The sequence below is a fragment of the Uranotaenia lowii genome, chromosome 1 (genome assembly GCF_029784155.1).
Source record: "Uranotaenia lowii strain MFRU-FL chromosome 1, ASM2978415v1, whole genome shotgun sequence".
Taxonomy (NCBI): domain Eukaryota; kingdom Metazoa; phylum Arthropoda; class Insecta; order Diptera; family Culicidae; genus Uranotaenia; species Uranotaenia lowii.
The window spans coordinates 90,244,252-90,260,212 of NC_073691.1; the positions used below are offsets into that span (position 1 = coordinate 90,244,252).

At 36.4% G+C, this 15,961-nt stretch overlaps 1 protein-coding gene across 1 annotated transcript in view; it reads right to left on the minus strand.

Moving 5' to 3' along the window:
* The window catches only part of LOC129749539 (cytochrome P450 4g15), a 38,239-nt gene that overhangs the window by 2,719 nt on the left and 19,559 nt on the right, over positions 1 to 15,961 (minus strand). Inside the window, exon 3 of the mRNA XM_055744525.1 lies at positions 11,448 to 11,630. Coding sequence (XP_055600500.1) covers positions 11,448 to 11,630 — 183 coding nt within the window. The remainder of the gene's footprint in view (positions 1 to 11,447; positions 11,631 to 15,961) is intronic.

Sequence of the window (15,961 nt, forward strand, 5' to 3'; positions counted from 1 at the left end):
CATATATCGCATCAGAATGGTCACTCGTGTACAAAATTACTTCTTGAAAAAAAACTTGCCCGGCTTGGGGATCGAACCCCGACCTTCGTGGTAAGAATCGAACACGCTACCACGAGACCAAGCCTAGATGTTGTTCTAACTGAAACTAAAACTCGAAGAGGTGATTTGATTTTGAAAGCACATCAATGCACTTTTTGTGACTTATCAAATCCCGTTTGAGCACTTTGTGCCCTTTATGTGACTTACCAAATCCCGTATTGGGCACTTTTGTGCCCTTTATGTGACTTAAGTCCCGTATAACGTACGTATAGATCACTTTTGCAGCTTTCAAGTTCGTTAATGAGCACATATAGTTCACTAATGGGAATTGGGCAAAACAAGTCACATATAACGTACATATTAATCACTTTTGCAACTTTCAAGTTCATTAATGAGTACATAGAGTTCACTAAAGGGAATTTAGCAGTTGATTCTCTTTGTCAGCCAATATGTAACTTTCAATGCCTTCATTCAAGTAAATATGTGACTTTTGGTTGCTTGGGTTATTACCAGTTTTAAATCGTAGTTGAGGCTTTCAAAACACCTTCATGATAATTTTTATAAAACTTGCTCAAATAATTTTGTTTTGAACGCATAAATAAAAAAATTACAACACTTGTTTTTTAATGTTTTTTTTTTGACAAATAAAGTGAATAAATCCGGGCAAAATCCGGTCTTCATTCAATGAATTCAGGGCAACCCAACCTGAACGGACTTTTGTCAAATTTTGTATTGAATATCCGGGCAAACCCGGATAAAACCGGGCAATCTGGCAACCGTTACTATTATTCCGACCTTAAGCAAATTACAGCGTGAACTTGAATGCGTGAAGTTTAATTTCTATCATCCGAAACCGGATATTTGAATTTGAATTTTTAACATTCAAAAACCGGGATATCCGGGCAAATCTAATCAAAATCTATGCATTGTTCGAAAAAAAATGTCAACAGATAAAGTCTGTTTCACATAAAATCTGGTCGCATATATTCATTTACTGCAGCGCCCATAGTTGTCACATCGCTTATCTATTGACAGAGTTTTGATCAGCATGGTTTGTTTACTTACTGACATATTGGTGAAAATTTCATCAAGATTGAAGCAGTCAGTCAAAAGTTATCGAGGATGGAACGCGAAAGGCAAGAGAAAATTCTGCACACTCACGTAGAGAAACCGACGCACGTGGTGAGGGGTAAAGATCGCGAAATTTCTGAAATATCCAAAATCGACTGTAAATTCGGTGCTGCAACGTTATCGGGAGACCCTTGCGGTGGATTGAGCAAAACAAACCAGGCGTAAAAGTGGAACATATGACCGGTGGCTACGAGCAAAGGTAATTCGATCAGTTCACAATAATCCTGGAATCTCCTTGCGTGATTTGGCGAAAAAGTTCAAGACGAACCACAGTACAGCAAGTACAGCTCGACGAATTTGTTTGCGAGAAGGCTTGCGGTCGTATCATGCAAGCAAACACCCCAACAGGACGCTGAAACAAAACCTGGTTGCCAAAACCAGGGCAAGGAAGTTGTACGAGAAAGTGTTGACCAAGTACAACGGACGCATTTTGATGGACGACGAAACTTACGTCAAAATGGATTTTGGACAAATACCCGGTAAAAAATTTTACCTTGCGAAGCGTAAAGGGAATGTTGCGGGTAGATTCAATTTTGTTTTCGCAGATAAATTTGCTCGTAAGTTGATGATTTGGCTAGGGGTCTGTAGTTGTGGGAAGAAGACGAAGATTTTCATCACTGGGGACACAATGAATGGAAATGTTTACAAAGAAAAATGTCTCCAGAAGAGGGTTTTGCCATTCTTTCGGTCCCACAAAGGTCCGGTGAAGTTCTGGCCGGACCTGGCAAGCTGCCACTACAGCCGTGAGGTTACCAGTAGTACTGTGCAGAAAATGATGGGTGGTATCACAAAAAAAGTTCGAAAATTCATCCGAAAAGCTGACGAATGATTTTTATGTATTTTTTTTCCTTAAAGTGCAATAAAAACCCTACAAAATGACATTTTTACTTTTGTTGTATACGTTATTTCTTTGCGGAGAAATGATTTATTTTATCCGACCAGATTCTATGTGAAACAGACTTTAGATGAAAGATGACCACTTTTAATTTGAATTTTTCAACGAAGCGTTCAAATCGTACTCCATCTGCGTTTTTGCTTAATTTCGGAAATAATGTGAACTAATCCGGGCAATATTCGCATAGTTTTTCATTAAAGCTGGGCATCCGGGCCGAACAGGATTTAATTCGAAAATCCGGAAAATCCCGAATAAAACCGGTCAATCTGGATTGCATAGTTTGGACAAAGGTTTTAAATATAATCTGTAGAAAGTTTGGCTATCCATCCTGAATTAAATTTACATAAAAGAAACTGAACCACTTTCACTCAAGAAGCCATAAGCTTGGATTACAAATTGACCTTTTTTTAAATCATGTCCTTATAGTCCGAAGGTCATGTGGTAGGAGTTTACAAAAATAGGACTATGATGTTGAGCCTAAATTAATTCATTAAACGGCTTATATTACTTCTTCCTTTGAAAATTATGCGCTGACCTACATTGGAACATGTGTTGTGTACTATCATAATCATAACTTCAATAGTCGTATCGATTGCTCCATCAAACAGGGGACAAATTAGCGATATATGTACTCACGCAGTAGGTGGAATCAATTGCATAAGGACAATCTATTACTTAGTAGGTAGTTGACTTTTATTAACCTCGGTCATGTGTAATCCCGATAGCCGGTGGCGGCAACAGCAGCCAATAAATATGGCAGGGCGGGTGTTTAGCCTGGTTCACGAAAGATCGCATGTCCACCGCGAGTTGCGAACAGCTGACGCGAAAATGCATGCCAACGACTTTTAAATTAACTCGCACCTAATCTGGTCTATGGTGGACGATTGCGCCAGACTATGTAGCTAGAGGAAAAACCAGTTTTCACTTTTTTTGCCAACCGACCAAGTACATATTTAGCAAAACAATCTGGCAGACTTCTAGCCCTGCAAGACAGAATGGGTCACGTTTGCTAGAAAGTGAACTGGTCCTGAAACGACTTTACCAAATTGTGCAACTGATGTCTGCGTACCGGTAGATTTTCGTAGGTGGTTAAAAATTCCAAAACCATAGCCATGAAGCATGTGTGTGTGTATGTTTCTATGATTAATTTCGCAACTGCTTATTCCAGGGTTCCAAATGCCCGTTTAAAGAATGAGATCAATGGTATAACAATATCTCAGAGTTAAGTTCTGTTCTGAGTCAATAGTCGAAAACACGTTTTGTCAATCACAACTGGTTCGTTACCGCTAACATCTCCCATCGCTAAGCGATAATTAACGATACAACATGCGGCAACGCATCATATTGCATGTAACGATCAACGCAATTGATGATTCGCAGACTCGCTGACAACACCTGAACAATTTTGAGTTATGAATAAGCACTGGGGTTTAATTTGTAGATTGTAGGACATAGTTCCGGTAACAATCAGACAATCATAATGTTCGAGAATTATTTGAAATGGCGCCAAATGCCAGCAAACGTTAAGGTTTTTGTAGCCCGATCATAAAATCAGGATGTAGATGATGATTTACTTGTTTGACATTCGTGCTACAAGGATACCAATAGTGCTTCAAAACATTATTGCAAGTACAATGATTATTTTTTTTAGTTTGCATCTTTGCTTTGTGAAATAGTTGATTTTTTAAAACTCTTTTCAGCGACAAAGCCAAAGTTAGGTAATTTTACTGAACCCACTATAAACATGCTGGAATCGGATGGCTGTCATTCATCGTCATTTCAGTAGGTTGAACCTGTTGTGATCCCTAGTCTTGTTTTAAGTGCGTTCCATTTTTGGCGATGTTACAACAACTCTTTTCACTTTTGGCAACCTGCTTTTTTTGTTGATAAAAAAAATTCAAACTGATTCTTATCCTTTTCGATCATTGACCCCAGAAATTAACTGATGTGTAGTTTTCAATCATCTGTCCTTCTAAGACGCGGGATAATTGAGTAGGTAAGTAAGTGTCCTTCTATTTGAGGGAATACTTAATGTTTTATTTGAAAGAAGGCCAGCTTTTCAATTGAACCATCATTCAATGAAGCAATTTTTTCTTTCTTCAATTGGGCCCTTCCTCCACCTAAAAAGTACTATTTTTGCGGATTTGAAATTCAAATTGAAAGCCTTACAACATGATGGTGGCTTTTGAATTTTCATTAATTTAGTAGATTATGTACATTTTTGTGAAACATAAACGTCACGGAACATGACGTTCAAACATAAATATAAACTTGACTTTCCAGCTTGCCTGGTTTCACCCGCGCTTGCCCGTATATTTGATAAAATTTGGAAAAGCTCCGAAAAGGATTCCGTTGGAAAAAAGTAAACCGGATTTTTCCCGAGATTTCTGTCTTTAAATCAAAAAAAGTTAAGTTATTTTCGTTTTCGATTTAAGTGCCCAGAAATGATTTTTGTTTTGATTTGATTATAGTCGTTTTACCATCTTTGTGGCATTCGCGACTTACATATATTAACGTTGCAGTAGGCGAACAGTTATTGAAAAACTTATTGGGCTCGAACTCGCGGACATCGGCTCAGGAGGCAACTGACATTCCAGTTATTTTATTTTCCATAAAAACAAGCATGAGCCTTTTGGGAAGCCTAAAATACGATTCAAAATGTGCACTCAGAAAAATACTATTATGTATGCCATAAGATTCTCTTATGAAGTGGCGCCATAAGAAAAATTAATGAAATTCATAAGATTGTCTTATGACGCGAATGAATTCTGAAGATGAACGCCTACTTCAATGAGAGGTTGTTGCTTTTCATAAGAGATTCTTATGGAAACAGTAAATCACTTTCTAATAAGAAAAATTCTCGATATTTCATGCTGAAAACATTCACTTTATTGTTTGTCAAATTTGTTTAAAATTAAATAATCATGGTCACCATCAGCAGCGCATCAACAGACGGCTCCATCAAAGTTTTTTTTTGCCGCATCTTAATCTTCGACCTTTCGTTTTTTGCCGATCAGCTTGCTGAAAAGTAAACAAATAATGTATTTCAGTTTACTAATATATTCAACGTTCACACCAAAAACATCAAATCGAACTTACCATTCCGGAGATAACAATAACATTTAACATTGAAGGAAAACTATAATAACTATGAACTGGCGATTGCTTCGTACTGTTAGATGATGAAAAAAAAACTGATGCTATGAATGAATGTGTTCATCATTTTTTCACAATGCCGTTTCTTCTATTTTTCATAAGAACATCGTATGAAAATTGAAAGAATTTCATAAGACTCTTATGAAAAATTAGTTTGGACGCAAAAAAGTGGTTCATAAGATGTATCTTATGAAATTTATAATAAGATTTCCTCTGAGTGTGTCATTTTCGCATGATTAAAGGGTCAAAATTTGGTCAAGGTTGTACTCCATTTACCCGAAAACCATTGCCCAGAATGAAAAATCCCCAGAATTCCAATCGCCAGAAAGAACCATTCCCCAGAATTTTTTTCCCCAGACGAACCATTCCCCAGAAAAATTTTCGCCTGAATGTACCATTTCCCAGAAATTTTTTCACCAGAATGAACCATGTACCAGAAATTTTTTCGCCAGAAGAACCATTTCCCAGAAAAATTAAAACATTTATCCTTACTAGAAATCATTAAAAAAAAAGGAATTGTTACCAAAAAATGGGGTTTCATAACTTTATTCTTTTGCGGCAAAGCCGCAACCAACGAGGATGAAGGGGCCGAGGCGGCACAAAGCCGCCGAAGCTCCCAAATCCGAGGAGGCCGCCGACCCGCCGTCGGAAGCGGCGGCCCTAAGACATTGGTCTAGGTCTGCCGGGGCTTCCTAGATCTGCGTGAAAGCTAGGGGTGACCCCTCAGCCCCGTCCGCCACGCGACAGCGTGAAGGAAAAAACGTCTTTCAAGTTCGAACGCGCAGCGTGAGGAGTCGGATACTAAAACGGTTTATTAAAGGACCATGGTAAGCATTGAATCAATTAAAGTACCCAAACCATAAACAAAGCACAATATTGGTTCTAAAATAAATTTAGTTGGAAAATTTCAAAGTCGTAGTTTCATTTAAAAAATCATTTTGAAAAAATTAATTTCGAGTCATATGAAATATACAAGAATTCATTAGAAAAAAAAAAACAAATAAAAATACTAGGGGAAAAAATCTGGGATTTGTGCCATTCTGGTAAATGTTCCATTCTGGGGGAAAAAATTCTGGGAAATGGTCCATTCTGGGAAAAAAATTTCGGGTAAATGGTGCATTCTGGGGAATTTTTTTCTGGGAAATGGTTCATTCTGGGGTTTGATTTCGGGTATTTGTCATTCTGGGAAAAAATCATTCTGGGCAATGGTTTTCGGGTAAATGGGATACAATCAAATTTGGTCAAGGGAAAACGCGTGTAAATCGGTGAAATCGTTTGTTTAAAAAATCAAATTAAATTTCTTTTTCAAGTTTATTTAGTTTAAAATTCAGGAAAAATAAAGTTTATTTAGTTTAAAATTCAGGAAGAAATATTCGGATCAGTTAGGCTTTCGCTTTTCCAAATCCGAATTGCCGGGCCTTACGCTTAACCCTTGCCATCAGATTTTGTACAGCCACATTGTCCACCTTCTTCGCCGCAGAAAGCCAGTTTGCCTTGAACTGCTGCTCGTCTTTAGCAGTTTTTTTGTTCTTCTTTAGGTTCCGCTTGAAAATAGCCCAGTATTTCTCAATTGGGCGGAGCTCTGGCGTGTTGGGAGGGTTCTTGTTCTTGGGAACCACCTGCACGTTGTTGGCGGCGTACCACTCCATGGCCTTTTTACCGTAATGGCGAGATGCCAAATCCGGCCGAAACAGTACGGAATAACCGTGTTTCTTCAGGAAAGGCAGCAGACGTTTATTCAAACACTCTTTCAAGTAAATTTCTTGGTTGACAGTCCCGGAAGCTATGAAAATGCTGCTTTTCAAGCCACAGGTATAGATGGCTTGCCAAACCAAATATTTCTTCGCGAACTTTGACAGTTCCATGTGGTTGAAAATATCTGCTACCTTTCCCCTTCCTTTTGCCGTTTAAAACTCCTGTCCCGGAAGCTACTTGTAGTCGGCTTTGACGTAGGTTTCGTCGTCCATTAACAGTCAAACTTCGTCAGCATCGTCGTGTACATTCTCCGGGATTACGCTTTGGCCCGCGTTTTTTGTTTATCATCGCGATTTGGAGTCACTACCTTCTTGTAAGTCGATATTCCGGCTCGGTTTTTGGCTCGATGCACGGTTGTAGACGATACACCCAGCTTATTTGCGGCATTTCGGAGAGAGAGGTTAGGGTTTCGCTTGAAACTACTGGCAACTCTCTTTGTGTCTCAGCGGCTTCCGGTTTTAGATTTCCTCCCCGATCCAGACTTCCTGGCTGTCGACAAACGTTCCCCAAACACTTTAATTACATTTGTAACGGTTGATTTGGCAACTTTTAGCGATTTTGCCAGCTTTGCGTGCGAGTAGCTCGGATTTTCGCGATGCGCGAGCAAAATTTTGAAACGCTGCTCTTCTTCCTTGGACAGCATTTTGACAACTGAAGAGTGAATTCCAAAATCAAAATAGGAGCAACATTCTACACACACACACCTTCAAAATGAGGGGTGTTCAGGTTTTTTAAATGCAAAATTGAAAGAAATACGTCAACTTGATATTTACCAAATTTTGACCATATCACCCTTTACCAGATAGAGCCAATCTGTCTTCTACAAAGTTGTTTGTAGTCAACGGTTTTTGAGGCAACTTTACCGAAGTCACTATATACATATATAGGGTAACGGACTTATTTTGGACCAGGTACATATTTTGGACCACCTTGCAGCTTTTTTCCAATCTTTCCCTCATAAATCATGTAAATCATGAAAATTTTGAACCAGTATAGTTAAAGCTACTTCTTGTGATTCTAATCATATCAAAAATTTCAGTTCAATATGCTGATAAGGGAAAGAAAATTGAAAATAAAGTTTTGATTTTTCACAGTTGGGCCAAATCAAGCCCATTTCAGGAGGAGGTGCCATTATTGGAGTCAACTTCCAAGAAGTTTTTTGACTTGCTGTGATGAATTTAACAACTACAAACATGTTCAAAGCAATGAAAAAACACTTGAAAACTAGTTTGCAAGCTCGAAGAACCCAATAAACTTGTTTTAATGGCAATTTGACCCATGTCGAAAATAGGTCCTTCTTCATTCCTTAGGGACTTATTTTGGACCACCCAACGTAACCTGAGTATTGAACTAGCTGTTAAATGTTCATGAACGTAATAAACATTGTACGACGATATGAAAAGTATTATGCATACTATTTTAATCGCTTATAATAAATAAAATTTAAAATTTTGGCATTATTTTATTTAATGAACTTGCTAAATACCAAACCCCCCTTTAGACGGGGTTCACTTAAATTGGCATAAAACCAAGCTAATCATTGTTTTAACTTACTTTTCATGCATTATGCTTTAAACAACGTTTATATTACAATCTACATTAATGGAAGTTTGATAAGCAGTTGTTAAAAGCTACAGCTTAAAGAAGCTTAAAACATAAGAAAAACTGGACATGCACAAATTTTTTATTCAGTCATTATTTTTGATGCTTCATTAAAAAATAATTGACAGTTTGGTCTAAAAATTACAGCCATTCAGGGTTGATTTTCGAGAAAAAAAATACTTGGTTAGGTAGAAGAGACGAAATATAAACGCCGTCTAAATGAGGGGTTGGAAAAAAACGACAACAAATCGACAAATATGTGACGAGTTTAATATGTGACGGTTACAGCGTCTCAATTTTATAGTAGAACATTTTTCACAAAAAATATATTCAACTATAGCTCTGAGATAATGTTAATGTTGATACACATTAACATTAACTTAGGAAAAAAAATTTGAAATGTTTAAAATTACAAGTAAAAAAGTGCTAAAGTTCTAGTTTTTCAGTCCGTATGGTTATGCAACATTTGAAAAAAGAAATCAAAAAATCTACTTCAACGATTTTTTTTTAAAACAATAGTTGTTTCAAAGAGAAAACTAAACTTTGTGAATTTTTCAGTGAAAAAAATACTTTCAGATGGTTAAAAAGATCGAATAATTCCTGCACATTCTTATCTTGTTTGAATCTATGTATTCTACAGAACTGAAGCAAAACCAAATGCACTAAGATTTTGGAAATCAAAATGGATAAATTGTTGTCACGACTTTCTGGATAAACGGTGTCAGACTTTCTCATTGGGTCGCCTGAAGAAGATTGCGTTCTAAAAATTGATCCTAAAGATAAGCCAATTGGCCAGTGTTTATCACTGCAGGATAAATTTCGTCGAGTTTGCAGTGTTCTGTCGGGATTTTTCCACTATATAACAGAGGAGTATTTCTGTGTTTACTATAACCATTTCGAAAATAATTGTTTTAAGGCATAAGAAGTTTTAGAAAAAGAGGTTGTAGAAAGAAATATTCAACAAACTAGTTTACCTAAATAGAGGCTGGGGAAAAGTTGATGAAAGTTTGTTCAGGAATAAATGAACGTGAACAAACCAAACTTGACTACAAGAATAACAAAGAAGAAGATTAACTGAACTATTCGTAAAATTGTGCATCAATCGCTGTCGTAAATAAAGCGAAATTCAGAAAAAAAAACTTATTTAGTTCAAGGGTGGTCCAAAATAGGTCCAAAAGGTGGTCCAAAATAGAAACCTGGTGGTCCAAAATACCACCCAGAGTAATGATCGAAGAAACGAGTTTTTAGGCTTCAATCTTGTTATATTGCAACAAACGACGATATGTTTTGATTGAAAAAGCCTTTATCTTCGTAATTAACGGATAAAGCAGTCAAAAATTGTATCATGTTCTTTTATAATTCAGAAAATAGCATAGCCACTTCCCAAAGCGGTCAAAAATAGGTCCGTTACCCTATGACGTTACGTTTCGTTTTTAATATGATTTGATGAAAAAAAAAATGATTCAACTGATTTTTTGTTGTTGAGTAGTTCCCGAACTGAGGCCAAATTTGCTCGGTACTGCCCGGATTTTGGCTTGACAATTTTTAAATAAAATGCCCGGATATTGTTAGGTTTTTAGATAAAACAGCACGGATTGGTCTGGCCCGGATACTTGCGGGAAAAATTCTGCTAACCTCAATTTACCCCTTTATTTTGTTTTGTTAATTTTCCGGCTATATTGAAGAATGTCATACTACTGAAGAAAAATAATTTTCTACGATATGACTTGTATACCTAATCTAAAATGTGTTGTTAGCCTACTAGATTGAATAATTCTAATCGAAAGTTTCCGTGGTTTAATTAAAGGGAATCTTCGATTGCTTTGATTCAGTGACTTTTATAGTTTTGACATATCCAAAACAACTATACAGATAACAATGAAATATTCCATTATAAAATATTCTTTTAATAAATATTTATGGTAACACGTTAGATAATCTCCTCTTCTTCTAAGTATGGAACTAAGATGCTTAACAACTAAACGAAATTTAGGATAAAAATAAGGATAACTTTGTATAACTGAAGCTCATAATTTAATCCAACACTCATGATTAGAAGTCAGAGACATATATTTGATTGAATAACATCTTCGAACACGAAAAGCTTGGAAAATAAAATTTTTAGTCATAATGCCAAAAACTAATAAACTGGAATCAATTAGCTATAAAGCTTGTATGCAATAAAATTGCGTAGGCTATATCATTGCACAAAACTCATGAATCAAGTTTTTTTTTCATAAAAAAATTCAATAAAATCCAGCATACAAAAGGTGATAGAACTTCCATCTTCCACAATTTGTTTTTGCCCTAGTAATCTTTCGCATATTTGAAAAATTTTCCGAAATTTCCATATAATACTTAAAACTTTAATTATTCCCCCTTCGAGTTTTTTAAACATTTCGGGGGGTCAAGCGCACATTACTAAAACTTAAACTTTTATAGATTTTCTACTAGCGATAGATTAACTATTATTCCACTCAATTGAAAGTTTGAAAAATGTTTGTGACATAAGATACAGCAGTTTAATTAAAAGCGAATGTTTTCGACTTCTACCTTTCAAACCGCAATATCCTACAAATTACGCAATGAAGGTAGGTATATTATGGAAATTTTACAGGATAATTTATGAAATATAAAACTAGCATTTGTGAAGTTTTTGAAAAGCTCCATTGGTGGAATCAAAAGCTAGGTGAGGTAAAATGTTTTAAGCTTGAACTTAAAAATGACATGTCTATAAAATTTTGGACAGTTAACAAATTTCTGTCAAAATTTATAGCGAAAATGGAATTAATGATGGATTCATTTGAATTTTTAAATCACAATCTCATGATTTTTCTTTGATTTTTGATTGTACCCAATTCATACTTACCCAGTAAGATTTCCACAGTACATTCACTCATATAGTCGTGACAATCAAAGGTCTTTCCGGCTTCCTTGCGCATCTTTTCGACGACCAGTCGCGAATTTTCGTTGAACAGATCGATGAAACTCTTCAGCACGTTGAGATGGAAAGTTGGCGCAATGAGCTTGCGATGCTGCCGCCATTTGTGACCTGTGGATTATAAGAAGAAGAAGAAAAACATTCAGTAAATGTTTGAAACGTTTTCATTAAGCTAACAGGTACTTGAAATTACGCGCTGCGCTGAATGACAAAATTTGTTTCAATTTCCAAGCTTGAGCAATTCTACTGCCCTCGAGCCTTCCCGGAAGTCTCGAGGTCGCACAATGTCAAGGGGAAAATGGATAGCTTACTAGCAGAAATTAATTTTAAATTAATGCAGATTAGCAGTCGCTTATACAGACGTTATACCTTCTTGAAAGACTGTAGGTCGCTCCGAGCTTTAATGAGTTGTGCAAGTTTACCAATCAAAACCTCCGGCCATTTCTTTTGCGCGGTTTGTGTCCAGGTCGGATGCAAATTAGCCGAGCGCAAGCGGGTTGGAAAGTGTGAGCTAAATTTTACTTTCTTATTTTTTTTTGTACAAGCACACAGGGATTTGAAATCCGGTTATTTTTTTTTAAATCGTAATGTATTTTTTTTGCTCATGCAAACAGGATTAACATGATATTTTTTAAGTAAAAAAATTAAAGGAAAATCGTTTGAAACTCATGATACCAAAAAAAAAACTCATCGTTTCTAATTTGATTTCAAAGCGTATAGAAAAAAATAAAGTTCTCAAATCTAGAGGTACATATTAGTAGGTACGAATTTCAAAGATAGACCATAATTTTTTTTGCGAGGCCTAAAAAATTAACTTGTGCATAATTTCATCCCATGCGGATTTCTTATAGGCCTCAAAGCACTTAAAGAAACAATTTACACCCTCAAAATCACAAAAGGAGACCAAAGGAAATCGGGAAAATAGAAAATTTAATTTGAAATTAATTTTTACGGCCTTATCGGTGAATGTTATGTTCTCATAGTGAGAATATTTCAAGAATTGATAATTATAGAAGGATAGAAGAAGATTAAAAGAAAATTACAGGTGTTGAAAATGAGTGGGTAGAAATTTATTAGAAGCATTTTCACCACATACTTAACTTTTGTGGTCGGTGGATCCACTCTATTATCCCAAGGGTAAGCCTTAAGCCAGTTTCCAATAATTATTCCTTGAACGCGTTAATCTATCATATAAATATTGCTGACAGCAATTTGTGTGGCTGTGGCATATCGTTTGGTCATGTAAGGCCTACATGGCCGCTGAATTGAATTTCATAAAATCCCTTTGGGCCCGAGGAAAACCACCCTGAGTAAGGGATGTGATAGCTGCGATAGACATTGATTACATGTTCGAAATATACCTTTTTCTAAAAGCTTTTGATCTTCGTCTATAATTCTTTTCATTTTCATATTTCCCTGTCTCTCCATATCTTCCTTCTCTTCAAAAAGTGAAAAAAGAGTGAAAAAGTGATGTAGACCTAAGCAAATATACAAAACGAGTTTGGCTCCTTAAAGCCTCAAAGGTTGAGCCGTTTCAAATAAAGAAATCACAAAAAAAGGTCCTCAATTCCATTTTTTGACATAATTTGAGAATTAATCAACCGACAGGAATCAAATCTGGCATGGGAAGGTATTTGGGTCCGATATATGTTTTTATGGTTGTTATAAAACCTTTCACCTTGAAGTGTGGAGGTGGGAAGGGCCGAGGGGGGCATAACTTGAATACTCAAATACTGGTTTGAAAAAATTTGATATAAATAACAGAGTTTTTGGGTAAGAAAAAATGATAATGATTATTAGAAACGCCTTCCTTCTTTTAGTACGGGAGATGGGAAGGGGAAAAGGGAGCGGGGCTTCTACTTGAAGCGTATTCGATGTAAAGAGCGAACACGAAATTATTGCGACACATTCAACAGGGCATAACTTTTTTACCATTGGGTAAAAATCAACTAAAGCTTGTACACTTTCTCATTGATGTGTATTGTTTACATTCTGTCCAACTCGAAGTCGTGTTTTCGATTCAACGAGGTGAACCAACGCGAGTCGAGAGAACTAATACTTTCCAAAACACCCGGAATTTCCTGACCTGTCGCACCGGCAGTTGGGAAAAATGTTGAACATTTACTATTCCACCGTCTCCAGAGTGTTGAAGCAGTTCCAAGAGCGGTTGACGTTGGATCACGGCAAAGGAGCTGGAAGAAAACCGGGACCGAAGAACAAAAAGAGGGAGGAAAAGGTGAAGCGGATGATTAAAGCAAATCCCAACGTCTCAAGCCGTGATTTGGCTAAAAAGATCGGATTTTCACAAAGCTACATCCAGAATGCAAAGAAGAGCACTGGACTACATACAAACAAGGTACAGAACTTCTCAAACCTCGATGAGCGGCAACAATCGACGGCTAAGATGCTGACAAAATATGGCTGCTGTGTGATGGACGACGAAACGTATAGAAAAGCCGATCTTAAGTAAATTCCGAGGTTGGAATTTTTCACCGGCAAGAGCAATTTTGAAGTTGGTAACAAATTTAAGAAGAAGAAAATGTCGAAGTTGCTTTCAAATATTTTGTTAGCAGGCCATCTGCTTTTGCGGACTGAGGAATGAGCTTTCGTGACAAAGGGCACAGTAAATCAGTAAACAGATCTACCAATTTGTGTGCCTCGAGAAGCGCCTTTTGCCGTTCTTGCAGCAGCACGACGAAGCTCCGCTATTTTGACCAGATTTAGCATCATGCCACTATTCTAAAAGTGTCCTGGAGTAGTATGAGACCAATTCTGTCCATTTTGTTCGAAAGGACAGGAACCCACCAAACTGTCCGGAGCTGCGCCCGGTTGAGCAGTACTGGGCAATAATGAAGCGGGAACTTCGGAAGAGTAAGAAAACAGTCAAAGGCGAGAAGGACATGTAAAGAAAATGAAAAAAAAAAACTGAGAAACTGGTACCGGATGACACTGTAAAGCCTTCGATGAAGGGCATCAAGCGAAAATGCGTCCAATTTTACACTCAAAACACCTTTTGCAAGGTTAGATCCAGATGGCGTTTTTTTGGAAATCATATAGTTTGGCACATGTTAATAGACTGAGTCAATTTGGAGTCATTTTTGAATTCCTCAAATCCTGAGGTCTAAAAAGTTTCGTTTTGATTAAAAACTCGCCCATCATTTTTTGCAGAATTTTTAAGTATCTTGAATGTATACATGCGTAAATTTGTACTTTTAGGTTTGTATGGGAAAATTGAATATTTTGTGCTGAAAAATCAACATCCTTTATGTTTCTTATGTGGAACCGAGCCTGCAAATGGTTTTTGTGCCAATTTATAAATTCTATAAAGGAAATTTTCCGCCAAACAACTTTGTTCAAGACCGTAACTTTGTATCTTATTAGATAAACAAGTAAGCTTTACTTAAAAACTCTACAAAAAAATCATGGATGAGTATTAAACCGAAACGAAGCTTTTCAGACCCCAGGGTTTAAGAAATTCAAAAATGACTCCAAATCGACTCAATCTAACATGTTAGTCTTTTTTCAAAAATCCATCTGTAGAATTTAAACAAAAAGCGTATGATACTGAATTCCATGTTTTTATAACGGTGAAATCTGCCTGATTCTAATGCAACCAAAAAATGAACCGAACTCATCCGAACTAGAAAGATACAGGTGTTCGAAAACAGCTGTTTTTTTTCATAGTTTTTCCAACCTAACTTGTTTCAGTTTGAATATTTTTATTATATGTGTTCCACAAAACTGTTCGAGTGACTGTTTGAGTGACTCAAAACTCTTTCAAACATACTTTGCTTGAATAAGCTCGGCCTGAAAAGATATCGTTAAAAAACTGAAAATTTTAAATAAAAAATATTTTTTTATTTTTAACCCTCCTAACTTTTTTGGGTTAGCTTCTACGGTGTTGACGTTTTGAACAAAATTGCTACATTTTTAACAATCTAAAAACTTGCGAAGGTCATAATTGCTCTAAAATGAAAATTACAAAAAATATATTTTTCTATCTCACTGCTAGGTGTTTGAATCATTTTTATCAAAAGCTCATTTTGAAGTGCTTTGAATGTAGGTAAAATGTCCCGAAGACACTATAGGTGTGGCGATGATGGTTGATTCAGATTAAGTAGACAAGATAAATAAGGGGGCATCCATAAATTACGTAAGACTCCTAGGGGGGGAGGGAGTAAGCTCTAGCGTTACGAATTGTGACATAGGGGAGGGGGGGAGGTATGCTCATCGTTACGTAACGATTTTGTTTCTAAAAAAATCAGTTTAATTGCAGCAATTTGAATGATAAGCAAACCAAAATCAGCTCAAAATTTGTTAGCTTTAACAAGATTGAAACTGATTTGTAATCATTCCTATTTAAAGATTCTAAGCTAGACTAAACGTGTATATCCCGTGAATTAACCATTGGAAAACCGAATATTTGGTACATTTACTCCCAA